This window comes from Anas platyrhynchos, chromosome 13 (genome assembly GCF_047663525.1).
Source record: "Anas platyrhynchos isolate ZD024472 breed Pekin duck chromosome 13, IASCAAS_PekinDuck_T2T, whole genome shotgun sequence".
NCBI classification, from domain to species: Eukaryota; Metazoa; Chordata; class Aves; order Anseriformes; family Anatidae; genus Anas; species Anas platyrhynchos.
This window is the reverse complement of record NC_092599.1, coordinates 21,998,928-22,014,256: the sequence shown is the minus strand read 5'-3', so window position 1 is coordinate 22,014,256 and position 15,329 is coordinate 21,998,928. Positions and strand designations below refer to the sequence as shown.

At 36.1% G+C, this 15,329-nt stretch overlaps 1 protein-coding gene across 7 annotated transcripts in view; it reads left to right on the top strand.

Moving 5' to 3' along the window:
* The window catches only part of ERC2 (ELKS/RAB6-interacting/CAST family member 2), a 550,520-nt gene that overhangs the window by 76,919 nt on the left and 458,272 nt on the right, over positions 1–15,329 (top strand). For all 7 annotated transcript variants that reach the window (XR_011812383.1, XR_011812382.1, XR_011812380.1 and 4 more), the window contains exon 3: positions 3,532–3,948. Coding sequence is in view for 2 of the 7 variants with exons in the window: in XM_072044083.1 (XP_071900184.1) it covers positions 3,532–3,948 (417 nt within the window). In the remaining 5 variants the exon portion in view is untranslated. The remainder of the gene's footprint in view (positions 1–3,531; positions 3,949–15,329) is intronic.

The window sequence follows — 15,329 nt, the reverse complement described above, 5'->3', positions numbered from 1 at the left end:
TGCCAAAGTTCTGAGAGAACTGTTTATATATTCCCTGGAAATTGGCGTGGAAAGCATCCTGTAAGTTCTGGTCAGCTGGTCTGTTTTTAATAGAAATTATGAAAAAAAAAGATTTTGTGTGTCTTTTTAAATCCCACTAAGTTCTGTCTGCGTAATGACAGCAGCGTGACAGAGATTCACAGCACTCCCACATTCCTCCCCTGCTACAATTAATATGCTGCTTCTTGCCACCCTCACAACATGTGTTCTTGCCTTTTCTGAGCTAGCTGCTGCTATGGGAGGCTGTGCCAGCAGAAGTCCAAATCTGGTCCATCGTGTTCAAAGAGTTCTAAGTCTTGAAGGGGTACAAAAATGGATTATGTCAAGGTAGCAGCAGCAGCCTGCCACAGTTGAGGCTGTTAGTTTCATGTATTTGCATCCATAATTAGTGTTGTGCTCAGCAGCAAGCGTGTTTGTGGGCAGAATGTGAGAGCCCCGTACATAGGTGGCTGTGGAACAGAGGGAGGCTTGTCTTGCCAGAACTGCTGTTTGAGTCGGGCATTTCTCATCATTTGTGGGTTGATCTAACACTTCGGCCTTTTAGAGTTTGCATTCAGAAGGGCTGTCTGTTAGCAATGTGTATGTTAAGTTTGCTTTTGTTTCTGTTTTAAAGCATTTAAAATATTTTACAAACGAGTTTGCCTTTGCTTAGCTAAATTACTCTAGATACTGCGTAGATACTGCTTGACTGCAGAAAAACATTTGTAAATAGTGTTTAGCATCAAGTAATAAGTATTGTCTAATTTATTTGAAAGACCTATTTTAAATCATTCAGATTGGAGGAAAAATATCTTTTATTGTGAATAATTCTAGACTATAATAGTAGTTACTGAATATTTCTGTTGCTTAGTAGCAAAATAATTTTGGAGTGCAGAGGATTTATTTCATGATGCTTATGCGAAGTCTGGGATTGTTCCTCTGGTTATATACATATTACTTCAGGCAGTTTTTCTTTTTGAAAAAATGGAAAGATATGAGCTTCAATCTTCAGACAGATAAATGCCTCTGGGCTGAAAGTCTAGCTGATGCAGTGACCTAACTGAAAATCAAGTAAAAGGGAAGTTTATTTTAAAATGTTGAATTGTATTTTGTTTGATCAAAAGGAAACATTTAACTTAAAAAAATAATCTAGCTCAGTTTATTTTTAAATTACTTAAAAAATACAAAAAAGTTTAAAAGCTGAAATATTCAATTTGAAGAAGCCAACAAAAATATTTATTTTTCTCTCATTTTCTCTCATCTCTCATGTCAAAGGGGCTGTTTGTCAAGCTTGAAGCCAATTTATGAGTAGTCTAAATGACTATACGTTTTTTTTTTTCTAGAATTATTAATCTAAAATTTTTGTTCCTCTCCAACTGCCAGTTTTACAAAGCTACAAAGGAATTGGATCAGAATGTCTGTATTCTCTGAAGGGAAATTTCCTTTATTTTGGAGTCATTGCATAACCACTGTGTTGACTGGTGGAGACCAACTACAAAAAATATGACTTTATATGGGAAAAAGCATTTGAAAAGAAATGGTTTTGGTTTTGTTTACTTTGCAGCATCTGTCTCTCTGCCATTGCCTTGTTGTTGGCTTTGTTAATTCACTCATTCATAGTAGTCATTGAACATTATTTCCGTACTTTTTGGATTCATTTGCATTTATACACTGAATTTCTGTGCTAAAATTGTCATAACGGGGTCATAAGTTGTAAATTAGTAGGTTTAAAAATTGCTACATCAAGAGGAGTTTTGAAAGAAAGCTTATTGGGAGATTTGATGTAAATAATTAAAAAGATACTGAGACTTGAAGAAATTGAAAGAATTAAGTATCATCGCCATTTAGTAAAAGCAAGGCAGTAAGTGTGTAGCCTACATTTGAATGCTCCTGAGCGTGTGCCTAATGAGATGCAACAATTAAGAGATTTAAGCTCTCAACACTTATAAAAATATTGTCATTTAATAATAGAACAGATTCAACGTAGAGAATTCCACTACAGGTAATGCTTCTCCATTTGAAATAACTGATAAAAACTGTGATTTCAAAACATTATTTTAAGTTTTGCATTTTTCTTTCAGCTTAAATTCATGTTTTTGTTACATACTGACACCTCTAGATAAAATTGTGCTAAATGTGAAGGTAGCCTCAAATGAACTAAAGAAGCCTCCCATACTGAGTTAATGTGTTAATGAATTATTAATTGTTTTATTGGAGTGTGGAGCTGAAGAATATTCATTAATGTCAAAAAGTCTGGTGCCATGCATTAAGTCATCTAAATCATACTGACAGAATTCCTACATGTAAGGGTCTTCTGGCACAGCACACTTGGCTATTGGGGAACTTGTATTTCTGTATATTCAGTATGCTGGGTAGAGGAATGAATAGAGGAAAAATAAGAAAAACATTTTCAGACATGCAACATGATATTCTAATAATTTAGGATAATTATCTGTACCCCAATCTTAATATGGGAAAAATCATTTTCAATTTTGATTGCATTAATTAAGGAGTGCAAGATTTATCAGTTTTACTCAGATATAATACAAATATTTTAGGACAAGTTACTGTGTTTTGAAAAGCTTAGTGGAAAAGAATAGTAAGTTGAAATAGGAATATTATTATTCATTGTGGGATTAATTATTTTTGACACTTTGTCACATCTATTTAAATGAAGTCTGTCTTTAGCTTAGGTATTGTATATTGTGAGGTTGTTGGTGCTGTTTTGTATAACTCAATAAAATTATCTTTTATGTTGGAGGTATTTTTTGTTGAATTCAGTTCTTTCTGTTGAATCTCCTTTGCTTGCATCTGGCCTTTATGTTGATTTTGCTTCATTTTTTCATTTACCATGCTGTTCAGTTTTTGGATGCCAGGAGAACAAAGGTTTGTCTACTATTCACAGTCAATTTTTTTTTAAATTCAATATTTATTGTGTATTTTTGTTTGCTTGTTAGAGATGCAGTAATCCTGTTTACTAAACATGTTCATAGCTTTAGTTGCCAAAAATAAAAAAAAAAAACAAACCCAAAAAAAACAACCAAATGCCCTCCCTCCTCTAGCTTCCTGCCAAGCAACCTTCAATTACAGTGAGTGCTTTGATTGACTTCATAACTCAACTGCTGAGCACCCTGCAGAGTAGAATCACCTTTAGTCTATGAAGTAATTTAGAAAACATGGAATACTGAGTCTTCCAGCTTTATAGGTACATCTTGACTGTACTAATGGATGTGTCACTGCCTAGTGTTTGGGTTTGTTGGTTTGCCTTCTTTGCTCTTCATTTTATATGTAGCTGACACTGTGTGTGTGTTTTCATTTACTTTTCTAGAAGCACTTGAAAAAATGTAAGTATAAACATCGTCACATGGATTTGCTATTTTATAAGGTCATTTATTATAGTTTCATCCTTAGTTCTAAAGAATTTTTGTAACAGCATACAACAAAAGTTTAATCAAAGACTAATCCTGCATTTGGATCATAAATTGATTTTTTTTTTTTTTTCATTTATTGCAGCATCTGCAAATGACAATCCAGGCACTTCAAGATGAGCTTAGAACCCAGAGAGACCTTAATCATCTTCTGCAGCAAGAAAGTGGAAACCGAGGGGCTGAGCATTTTACCATTGAGCTCACAGAGGAGAATTTTCGAAGACTTCAAGCAGAACATGACAGACAAGCTAAAGAGCTTTTCCTATTAAGAAAAACTCTAGAAGAAATGGAGCTTAGGATTGAAACACAAAAGCAAACACTAAATGCTAGAGATGAATCAATAAAAAAGCTTCTGGAAATGTTGCAAAGTAAAGGTTTGCCATCTAAAGGAATGGAAGATGACAATGAGAGAACTCGAAGGATTGCAGAAGCTGAATCTCAGGTTAATCATTTGGAAGTGATATTAGACCAAAAGGAGAAGGAAAACATACATCTTAGAGAGGTAAGGAAAACTCATTATTTGTTAATTTAAAAGATACTGCCAAAGTGCTTGCTGCAGTTTTAGAAATATATTTTCAAGTGTCTGAGTATCTTCTGCTTTCAGTGTTTCTTTAGAAAAAAAAGAAAGATACATTTGTTTTAAATCAAAAATAAACACACAGCAGGACTTAAAGATGGTGGAAGAAAAGTGTCACTTGAAGCTTATTGTCTTTGTTGCTCTTTGCATACATTCTGGCTTACTGCATTTTGACAAATCAAAATTTGACAAACCAAGATGATTAGAACTACTGAAGAGAGAATGAACACCTCTTACTGTTATAAATTAAATAGTCAAAGGTGCACGCTACTTTTTTGTTTTATACCCGTTGTAATTGAAATCAGTGTTTTAAAATGTTTTGCCTTCCATAGCCAGAAGCCTTTGTTTATTTCTAATGTATTTTCATGTGTGGTATACAATTTTGGGGGATATATGTTGCATAACATTGCCATATTAAAACACTGGGGTGATGGTCGTGCTGCGCTTTGATAGGTTTGGGCCCAAGTCCTCCTACACCAGCTGCCTACATTACTTGCTGATGAATTTTGGGACTGGATTTGTGATAATTGAATTAGGACAACTGAAGGAAATTTTACCCACTGTCAAGCCTGTGTGTCCCTCTACATCCCAACAGCTTACATGACCAGTGTCAGGGAAACGAGGCCGTGAGTCTTTCGGAGAGAGATCCTGATGCTTCCTGCTGAGAAGGGCAATAGTTTCAGAGAGACCGAGTACAAGCTACCCACAGTAAAGGGGAATCAGGACCTACAGCTCTGTTTCCTTAGAAGTTCAGAACAGTGTAGTCTGATGTGAACTTCTAGTCTGGTAAAAAACCACTAATTTCCTGATATATCAAAACATGAATAAAATTAGTACAAGAACATAGAAAACTCTTATTGACTCTTGTATAATGCTAAAGATTAAGAAGAGCTATTTACATCTACAGAATGTTGACAAAATATTTTCTTTGCTATGGGTGAATTGTTTTATATTTAAGTTACAGCTACTATGGTAGTGAAAAGGAATTCTTCAAATGCAGTGAAAGTTTTTTTTTTTTTTTCCATTTTTATTTTGTTTGACCTGGAAAATGAGGACTCAATGGTATCTGGAGCCCATCTAAAACTTGGAAATGCTGGAAAATTTGCAAGGCACAATCATATATTCCAATAAAGTTTTCTGGTGAACGTGTGGATCCTTGTGAACCTTTCCTCATGCAGAACTTTCACTGATAAGCAAGGTCACCAGTTAATGAGGTCTTTTCAGACTTCAGGGCCCTGAAAGGACTTGCACGAGGAATTAATGATACTGAATCTATGGTATGTGGCTATATGTTATGTGGGAGAAGTTCTTTAACTAGCAGAGAAGTTTTTGGAATTTGCTCTGCTGTTTCCAAAGTACTAGTTATAGCAGACTACTTACAGTAGGTTTCAAGCATGGATGACTTGCTATCTGTCAAATCTTGTTTTTTTTTTTTTTTCTTTTTCTTTCTGTGATTGTACCTCATGTATATTATCAGTATCACTTATAAGTATCACTTAATACTAACTTGGTTATGTATTGGGTGTTGAATTCATTGACAGTGGAAATTTGAAGAAGGTTTTTAATTAGCATAGCAGTCAAGTTCTTGAATAACCTTCCAAGAGTAGCAAAAGAAATACATGTAGAATTAAGTAGAGCTTGAAAAGTAGATAAAATATTTCAGAGTTCCCTCTGGGTTACTCTCTGGGCATAGGAAAAAAATCTCTGAATTTATATGAGAATAAAGAGGTTCCTGGGGAGCACTGCAAGTTTACAGAGGTGTTTGCTGCAGTTTCTGCTTATGACATGCTGATATGCCTTGGTCAAAGCTTAAAAATTTACTAGGTTTGCTGAACAGAATCTGTGTCAGATTGGCAGGAACTATCTGTTGACCTGAGGATTTTAGCAAAGAACTTCCTTGCTGCTGTAAGAATCCAAAGCTTTGGATGAAATCCTCTCTCTCTCCAGCACATATTTGTGGCTTCTGATTCATTGGTTTATTTTTCCCAGCAGATCTGAAGTTTGCTGTAGGAAGCTTGGAAGCATGACATGTGGGGCATATGAACTCCTTAGAAACTAAACGTTTACTTTTTTTTTTTTTTAGGTAGCTGATTTGTATTGTTATTTTCTGGAAGAAAACAATATATGGTGTCTGCTTTGATAAGGAAATCATGTGTCCTGTAACAAACTGGTTCTTGGAAATACCCATGTACAAAAGGATGTTCTTGGGTCTGACAGTCCCTGTGTTAGTAGGTTAAAATTTGGAAGTCTGTCTTCAGGCCATGATGTCATACCATTGCATCCTTACGTTCAGAATTAAGTACCATGAAGATCACTAAATATACATTCCTGTCATAAAACACACGATGCCTGCCTTCTAGTTCTTAAATAGGTTATCACATGTCTTTTCTAGAATTTAAAATAAACATTTTTTTCCTATAATTTTGGGAGAACTGTAGGTAATATGGTGATTTTATCATGTGGAAATCTAGTACAGATGTTTGGTATTACTTTTTTTTTTAAACATAGTGGCCGCACATTATTTACCCTAAGTACCATTAAGTATTTTTTTATTATTGCTATTAAAAACTTGCCTTAGGCAAAGTCCCACTAAATCTCCAGTAAAGTGAAATGTTAAAATTCCAGCAAGTATTTTATTATGTATACATACACATATTATTACACATGCCCTCTCTATGTAACATACAGTTTCACTCAAATGGAATCTGAGATCATACAGGATTTTATATGCACATTTTAACTGGTACCTTGCATGTATTCTTAAAATAAGGTTGTTGTACACAGCTTAGTGCTACAGTGTTTTTTTTCCTTCTCTACATTTAGTAAAAAGAAGAACACAGCTTTATTACAATTTAAAGTGCACTTTTAAACTTTCAAATGTTTTTTAATTGCTCTATCTTTAAACTCAGCTTGGTCAAATAATTAAGGTCACTGATAGGATTTGAACTGCCGTCATGAATTAGTTATTGCATGTTTTTAAAGTTATTAATGGAGTGAAGTTCTTTCTTTCACTGTGAATAGAACAGATGCCTTGCAGACTTTTGGTGTTTACTGTAAATGTCTTACACTGGAGCCAGTAGTAATTTACTAAGGAAATACTTTATCAACACCAAACATTTCTTCCCTGAAGTTAGTTACATAGATTAACAACCATTCTGGACTGAATGTCTTTATTCTTTTCGTTAGTACCTCTTTCCTTTTATTTCTCCTGGCTCAGCTCAAAATATTAATCTAATCAGTAGCTATAAAGCGAATTACTTTCTATCAAAGTATCAATAGTAATACATGTTTTTAAGGTTACCTCTTAAGCATACAGAAGAAGGACTTTGCAATATTGGCAGTCACTCCAGACATGAAAAAGTAGACACAACCTGATTATGCTCTAGAGAATAGTTACTACTTCTAATATAGCCCATTCAGGTTTTGTTTGCCCCGTGATATTCTTGCCAGGGTGCTTGGTTGCAATAGTGTTTATAAGTTCATGTGGAGGATCAGAAAGCTTTTCACTTAGGATTCAGTTTCTCTAAGGACAGGCTTGCTCCCCATGACATCACCACCACTAGTTTGGAATCCTGAATATGAGAAAAATGTCCGTGTGAAACTGACATTCATGTTTGAAAAGCAGCTAAAGAAATAGTTCTGGAATGAGATAAAACGAGAGTTCGTTCGTGATCTTTTTATACCTTTCAGTATGTGGAGGGGGCAAATGTTGATCCTGACATCATTCCTGCAAGGGACATCCTTTAGAAGCTAAACTGAGGACTGTCTTGAGTTGCATCAAAGCTAGTATTGTCCCCAGCAGTAGAAATGTTATCATTGCACAGCTGTTGACCAAGTTCATGTGTTCAGACTTTAGGGCTGCATCCAAACATCCAAACATCTTAGAGCCTAGCTAAAAATGAAACAGAAAAATGATTACTAGTTTTTTTTTTTTTTTTTTTTTTTTTTTTTTTTTTTACATCATAGGTTTTGTTTCCTTTAATCTTTTCTTTGTGATCTTCCTAAGTCTTTGTTCTGTAAACATACTACTGCTTGGCAATAGGTTACTTACATGACTCACACTTCTGATCTGTTGATGTGTTTTCTTAGAAAGAATCAGAGCTGAATTTGAGGGGAGGAGTAAATTCAATTCCTTTGAATTCCTTTGAATTCAATTACCTTGAATTCCTTTGTATACTTTTCTGTTTTAGGCTCTCCAAAGTGCAAGAAAATGTACCCAGGAGAGTGGTTGAGTTATAGAATACATCGAGGAACATTATTGGAGTGAGGATGTAAAAGCTACAGATCCCATAGAATTTATGCTTGTAGCATAGTTTATTATTCTTAAAAGTGCATTTGGTCATATTACGTGCTATCTTTAACATTTATTTTGGAATTATTTTCATTTAGTAACAGTTTCCATCAGATAATACATAGCTAAAACTCTTCTTATTTTAATGAATGTTCTAAGATAAGAAAACAAAACTTGTCAGTGTAGAAATTTGTGATTCTGACTGAAAAGAGAACTAGATTAAGAGTGATTTATGCATCTCCGTAGTTGCTCTGCAGTCTGACACCTTAACAGTGCCATCTGATAGACACTCTTTGATCGCTTGATCTATTCAGGGAGAAGTTGTATTTCTACCTTCTTAGAGACTTAAAAAAAAAAAAAAAGAAGATGAGTGCTATGTTATTAATGTAAAATATAATGAAAATAAAAGGGGGGGGGGAGGGGGTAGAAAGAAGAACCATCTCTGAGGATTTAAAAAGTACAAAACCCAAACAAAGCACCAAACTATTTAAGATGTAGTGTTAGTGTATACATTGCTCATCATAAATAACAGTTACCTTATGCATCTCATTTGAATCAGTCAACACAAAACTAAGGAAATCACAGAAGTGTGAATGTATCTTCCAGAACTTCATCTCTTGAAATATAACAAATATATTTATATGTCCAGTGGTCTGTGTTGCACATAATTTTGGCACGTCTGTATTTTATAAATTCTCTTAATTTCTTTCCTAGTCTGTTCTCTTCTACCTCTCTCCTACCGATTAGGGAAGTGAAGCAGAAGTTAAGCCAGCAAACTGGCCAGGTCTCCCCAGGAAATGAATGCTGAAGCTGGGCTCTGCTGGAGCCAGCAATCTGCATGATTGATTCCCCATTCCTTGGCCTCCATGTGTTCTGTGGAGTGGCTCTTCATTTCAGTCTGCTTTGTGAATGGAACAGTACTGGAAGTGAAATTGGAGTGTCTGTTGAAAGATTTGAATGAAAATAGGAAAATGTATTTTAGCACACTGTGTTAAGCAGTTTATGTTTAAAACATGAGGTGCTGGAAACTGCTGTAAACAGCTTTGGTCAAATCACCTTGAGAAGGAGACAGTAGGAAGTGAAGAAGCTTAGAAAAAGAGTAGGATGGACATTTGTATGCTGAGTAGGCCTTGCGTAAGAGGGTTTTCAGTTCTTCATTTAAGATCAGCTGAGTGCTTGGGATGGAAGAGTTGCCTTTAGATTTGAGACTTCTAGCCCAAGCAATCTTCCCTGATAGCACAGACCCTGGTTCAAGCCAGCCAGATCTGGAGAGCTAGTCACATAACCAGTCCTATCTACCTCGTGCAAGGCAATTAGTGTTTTGTGTATTTTAAAAATTCAGGTGGATCGATGCTCTTGACTTGGACTGGCGCACGCTTCGTTGGGTTAGAAACTGGCTGGATAGTCGGGCCCAAAGAGTCGTGGTAAATGGAGTCGAGTCCAGTTGGAGGCCAGTCACTAGTGGCATTCCCCAGGGCTCGGTGCTGGGGCCGGTCCTCTTTAATATCTTCATCAATGATCTGGACGAGGGCATTGAGTGCACCCTCAGTAAGTTTGCAGATGACACCAAGCTATGCGCATGTGTCGATCTGCTCGAGGGTAGGAAAGCTCTGCAGGAGGATCTGGATAGGCTGCACCGATGGGCTGAGGTCAACTGCATGAAGTTCAACAAGGCCAAGTGCCGGGTCCTGCACCTGGGGCGCAATAACCCCAAGCAGAGCTACAGACTGGGAGATGAGTGGTTGGAGAGCTGCCAGGCAGAGAAGGACCTGGGAGTGATGGTGGACAGTCGGCTGAATATGAGCCAGCAGTGTGCTCAGGTGGCCAAGAAGGCCAACGGCATCCTGGCTTGCATAAGAAACAGTGTGACCAGCAGGGCTAGGGAGGTGATCATCCCCCTGTACTCAGCTCTGGTGAGGCCGCACCTCGAGTACTGTGTTCAGTTTTGGGTCCCTTGCTACAAGAAGGACATTGAGGTGCTCGAGCGAGTCCAGAGAAGGGCGACGAAGCTGGTGAGGGGCCTGGAGAACAAGTCCTACGAGGAGCGGCTGAAGGAGCTGGGCTTGTTCAGCATGGAGAAAAGGAGGCTCAGGGGCGACATTATTGCTCTCTACAGATACCTCAAAGGAGTCTGTAGTGAGGTGGGGGTTGGTCTGTTCTCCCATGTACCTGGTGACAGGACGAGGGGGAATGGGCTTAAGTTGCGCCAGGGGAGTTTTAGGTTAGATGTTAGGAAGAACTTCTTTACTGAAAGGGTTGTTTGACATTGGAACAGGCTGCCCAGGGAAGTGGTGGAGTCACTATCCCTGGAAGTCTTTAAAAGATGTTTAGATGTAGAGCTTAGGGATATGGTTTAGTGGGGACTGTTAGCGTTAGGTCAGAGGTTGTACTCGATGATCTTGAGGTCTCTTCCAACCTAGAAATTCTGTGATTCTGTGATTCTGTGAATTCAATTTCAGGTGTGGGCAAGACTGTACCTCAACATTGGGTAACTTTCTGTTGCATCACAAGCTGTCTCTTGAGGAGGAAGATCTAATGCTCTTAAAGGCCACTGTTTTCTATTTTCCTTCTGTTTTTAACTGTCTTGTAAGATCATGTTGATAACTGACTGAAAGAAGTGTAGGCCTCAATTATATAGTATTTATGTGTTGGTCTAGGCTGTTCTTTATATATAAAAATAATATTTTAGGATCAGGTCAGAGAATTAAGACTTCAGTCAAGTTGTTTTGTATTCGTGGTGAAATATAGTTCATACTTCTCAAACCAATGAACTTAATGAAGCTTCATCCCTGTATTCTTCTAGTTATACTGGACACGTACAAGAATGTGCCCCACTCTTGCTGCCCCCTGCCTGCATTTCATAGTGAGATACAATTGTTTTGTCCTTTTAACTTCCTTTGGGGCACTAGTTGGACAAATTTAAAGGCAGGATACGAAGTATCATTAGTTAATAATCTGACCTGGTATGGCAGTTGCTGTCTTCCTACTTAAAAACCTTACAAAGAATTTAAGAGTGTACTATTAAGCAAACATTAAATTAACAGTCATGTTGAGTGCACTTACTGTGGTCTTAAAATTACAGACCTTCACCCAGAAGGCAATAAGGATTTGGATGTGGACCTCAAACCTGAACAAACTTTTTTTTCCAGATGCATTGTCCTGTAACACCCCAGAAGGAAAATGTTCTGGAAAATTATTCTGTACTGTCCTTTTCATACAAAGGCCTCTATTGAATCTTTTTATGATAGCAGTGCTTTCCAACTGTATAAGCATTTTCATAAGAATACTAGAAGAGACTGAGAATCTGAATAATTGCAGTTATTGTTGAAGTTGCTGTAAACTGACATCTCTTATTGCCTGCAGCACCATCTCCCAAGAAAGCTCTAGAACTCTAGAAGGTGGCTTTGTATAACCCTCCCCCCAACAAAGTTCTACTTTTTTTAAACCTATATAACTCCAAACCCCATTTTGTTGTTTTAATAGCTAGTCTTCTAAATCCTGAAATAAAACTGCTATTTTCAGCACATCACAGATCTTAAGTAAGTTGAAAAAGCTGATGGTGAGAGAAATCCATTAGCAAGGTTTGTTGTAGGAGTCATGCAGCCTTTTATCCAGACCAAAAACCCAGGCATTGAAATTGCATAGGTTTGACTTCCAAGAAACAGCAACAGGCTAACGTTTTGGCAATGAGTGTGTGTGCACGTGTGTGTATGTGGATGTGAAAACAAGAGAAGAAAATGCTATGTCATCTTTATACCAAAACAACAAAAAGAATCCTGAAACCTGCCTCCTAAAAGGAAATACTGTTTTTCATTTGCTAAAATTTTTCCTTGTACACATCTTAAACTGTGTAGCAAATAAGTTTTGTCTTTGTATTTGCATGGCTTAGGTGAGTAATAATAGTGGGAGTGTATAGTAGACACTAGAATATGCCTAATTTAAACTCTCCCTGGAGCTTCACATGAACTTAAGACTGATAAAGGCAACATGGAGTGTTAGACCAAACCATTTAATGAAACAAGATTTCTTATTTAGTAAACAGATGTAATGTTGTTGAACCAATGTGACACCTTTCTTCAGAAAGAACACATTGTCTTTGATCTACTGGAGCTAGAATTTCTGGTCACTAACTTATCTAGTCATCTCCTAATTTTAGAGATGTATTTGTTGCCTTGTGAGATGATTGTGATGAAAGGTTGATATTTTTTATATTGACAGTTTGAGCCTTATAGTCTGATTATAGAGGTTTCGGTATATTTATTATCAAATATAAAATTTGACAATGAGTATAAATAGATATCCTATCTCAGCTTTTAAGATTTTGTTAAAACGTTGAAAAAGTAACCCATGTCTTCTGAAGGACATATACGCCAAAATGCGGGTATGTTTGAAAATAACTCAGAACCAAATCCTGTCTGTGTTTTTCTTCCATGAGTCATCCAAATGAGGTTAATGGCATTAGCTGAGTGAGTTCATAGAATCATAGTTGCAGTGAATGGGATTAGATTTGAAAGAAATAATAAATCTGGACTTCAGACAAGTGCTTGGTTACACCAAGCAAGGTGTAACCAAGAAGGAAGTAGTTCACTGTAGCTTTTCCATAGATGGGGCTGACTCCTTCACCCATTTGGCTTATCTCCACTTAGTAGCATATAAGTCATCACACGTAAATCAGTTTCTCTTCAGATTGTTTTTCTCCTCCCTGAAGCATAAAGTCTAAAATACCAATAAAACCAGACATTTTTTTTTTTTAGAGCCATTGTATTATGAATATATTTAAAATAGTTGCTGGTTCTATGTTTTAGTGGCTATTGTTTCAAGATTAAGGGCATTATTAATATAGGCAGTTTATCTGAACTCAGGGGACTATTTACTATTAAACATATCTGTAGGGTTTGGGCCCTTACCTGTTCCTTCCAATTCCATGTAATAGTCAAGCGATATTCCTGCTGGTCTTTTAAAAACAGTTAGTGGTTCTTATTGAAGGCAATGAAGTGATAAATAAAAAAGAGGCGTGATCTAGCGAAGTGTAAATCAGACACACTTCCCTAATTACTGTAAGAGGAATGTATATTCAATACAATATAGATAGTAATATGTTCCCAATTTTCTGGGAGGTGTAGAAAGACAAACCTATAGTGTTTCGTATTCTACAGACTCAGGGGAGGTAAGGGACATACCTGTTGTATTTTTAATTGCTCTGCTTTTTACACATTCACTTGAATTTATTATCTTTAAATATATGGCTTGTATTCTGACCTAGACACTTTTGATATTAGAAGATTTTGCACACAGTCCAAATTCCACTGCTATAATTCAGAAGAAGAAAATCTAGTAACTGACATATAGAAAAATGCTTACTTGGTTTGTTGCTACTATACTTGGTAATTGCAAACAGGTTCTTAGTGGTATGTCACTGAGCACTGGCTAGTCATCCTCTACTAGGAAAATTCTTATGCTGTCATTGCTCTGCTGTGCTGGCAAGCTGATTCCTAATTCACTTCAAGCAAGTATTTCTTGTGAAAGTGTTTCAGTTGGGATTAGACCTTGCTAAAGTGAAAGGATATGTTACTAAAGGGAATGTACTTCACACACTTTTCTCCTTAAAAATCTGCATTTGCAAAAAGCATTATTTCCATCTGTTAATAGATAATTAACAAAAAGCATATTTCTTTGGTCACAATGCTTTAATCAGCCATGGCTCTTGATGCCTTATATTTCCCTGAATATAAATTTATTTACAAAAACAAGTGAATCTTTGTTTTTAGATTTATAACAATGATTTTAAACTAAACGATGTCTTTATTTTTTTGGCTCATTATTTAACACAAAAACTCACATTGAAAAATCTTCTAAAGATCATGCATTAGGAGAGTGAGAGCTTGCGTAATTTCTCATTTCATGCTATCTTTTCAGAAAGTTCCTGCACATGGTGAGTTAATTACATTTCTACTTGCTCTTTCATAACTCAGCTGAATTTTTACAAGGTTTAATAAAACGGATGCAGTGGTCTTTGGTTGCTGAACAAGAAATAGCCTATCACATACTAAGTACCTGCTTTTTTTCTAATAATTGTTATTAACTTTTGCTTTCATTTGCCTCATATCCTTTTGTGACTATTGGTAATATACAGATGATATTTTAAGACTGAAGTTAAATTGAGTTCAGATTTCTCCCAGATAAATTGTTTAATTACAAATGTATAAAACCCATAAGAATTAGTATTGATTCTTCAGGATTATTTTTGACCAGAAACAATTGTTTGGTAATGAAGCAGTGCATTTGCTGTGGTAGCTAGGTGCAGAGTAAGTCCAATTATGGTTCAGATGTGGCTGTCTTTAAAGCATGGTTCTTGATCCTTCTTCACCAGACATTGGCAGCAGATGCCACTTACTGGAGAGCTGAAATGAAAAACTTTTTTTTTTTTTTTTCTAAAGCATGGATCAGTTTTCTAAGTTTTTATAACTGACTGATATCTGACTAATACAGAAGAGGTTTTAGTCACTTTAGTCAGTGCATTGAATGAATAAGTAGCCAATGACATGTTATACAAGCAGTACATATTAAAATCTACTAGAAATTATGATAAATCCTATGATCACGTTGTTCTTTTGTAGCATTGTTTACATTAAAATAAAGGTTACATAACACATTTTATGTTTTCCTAGAAAAACTGTGCTATGAAAATGGAAGGTCTGGGCAAACCTGGTGTATTCTTTTTTCATATATCCTCTTCTCAAGGGGTGGAGATTAAAAACAAAACAAAAAACAAACAAACAAAACAACAAAACAAAACAAAACCCAAAAAACGCTTATGCAATAGTCCAAGAATAAAGATTTTTTTTTATTTGCTTGAGTTTCCACAGTTTCTTTCCTTTTAAGTTAGCAGATGGTTTATGATCTGCAGTCATATAACTTGTGAAGTATAGAGTACTGTAGGGTCTGTTTTCTCCATTAGCTTCTGACTCTGATATCATACCTTTTTCAGATGCTTGTTTCAACTATCCACCGGAAT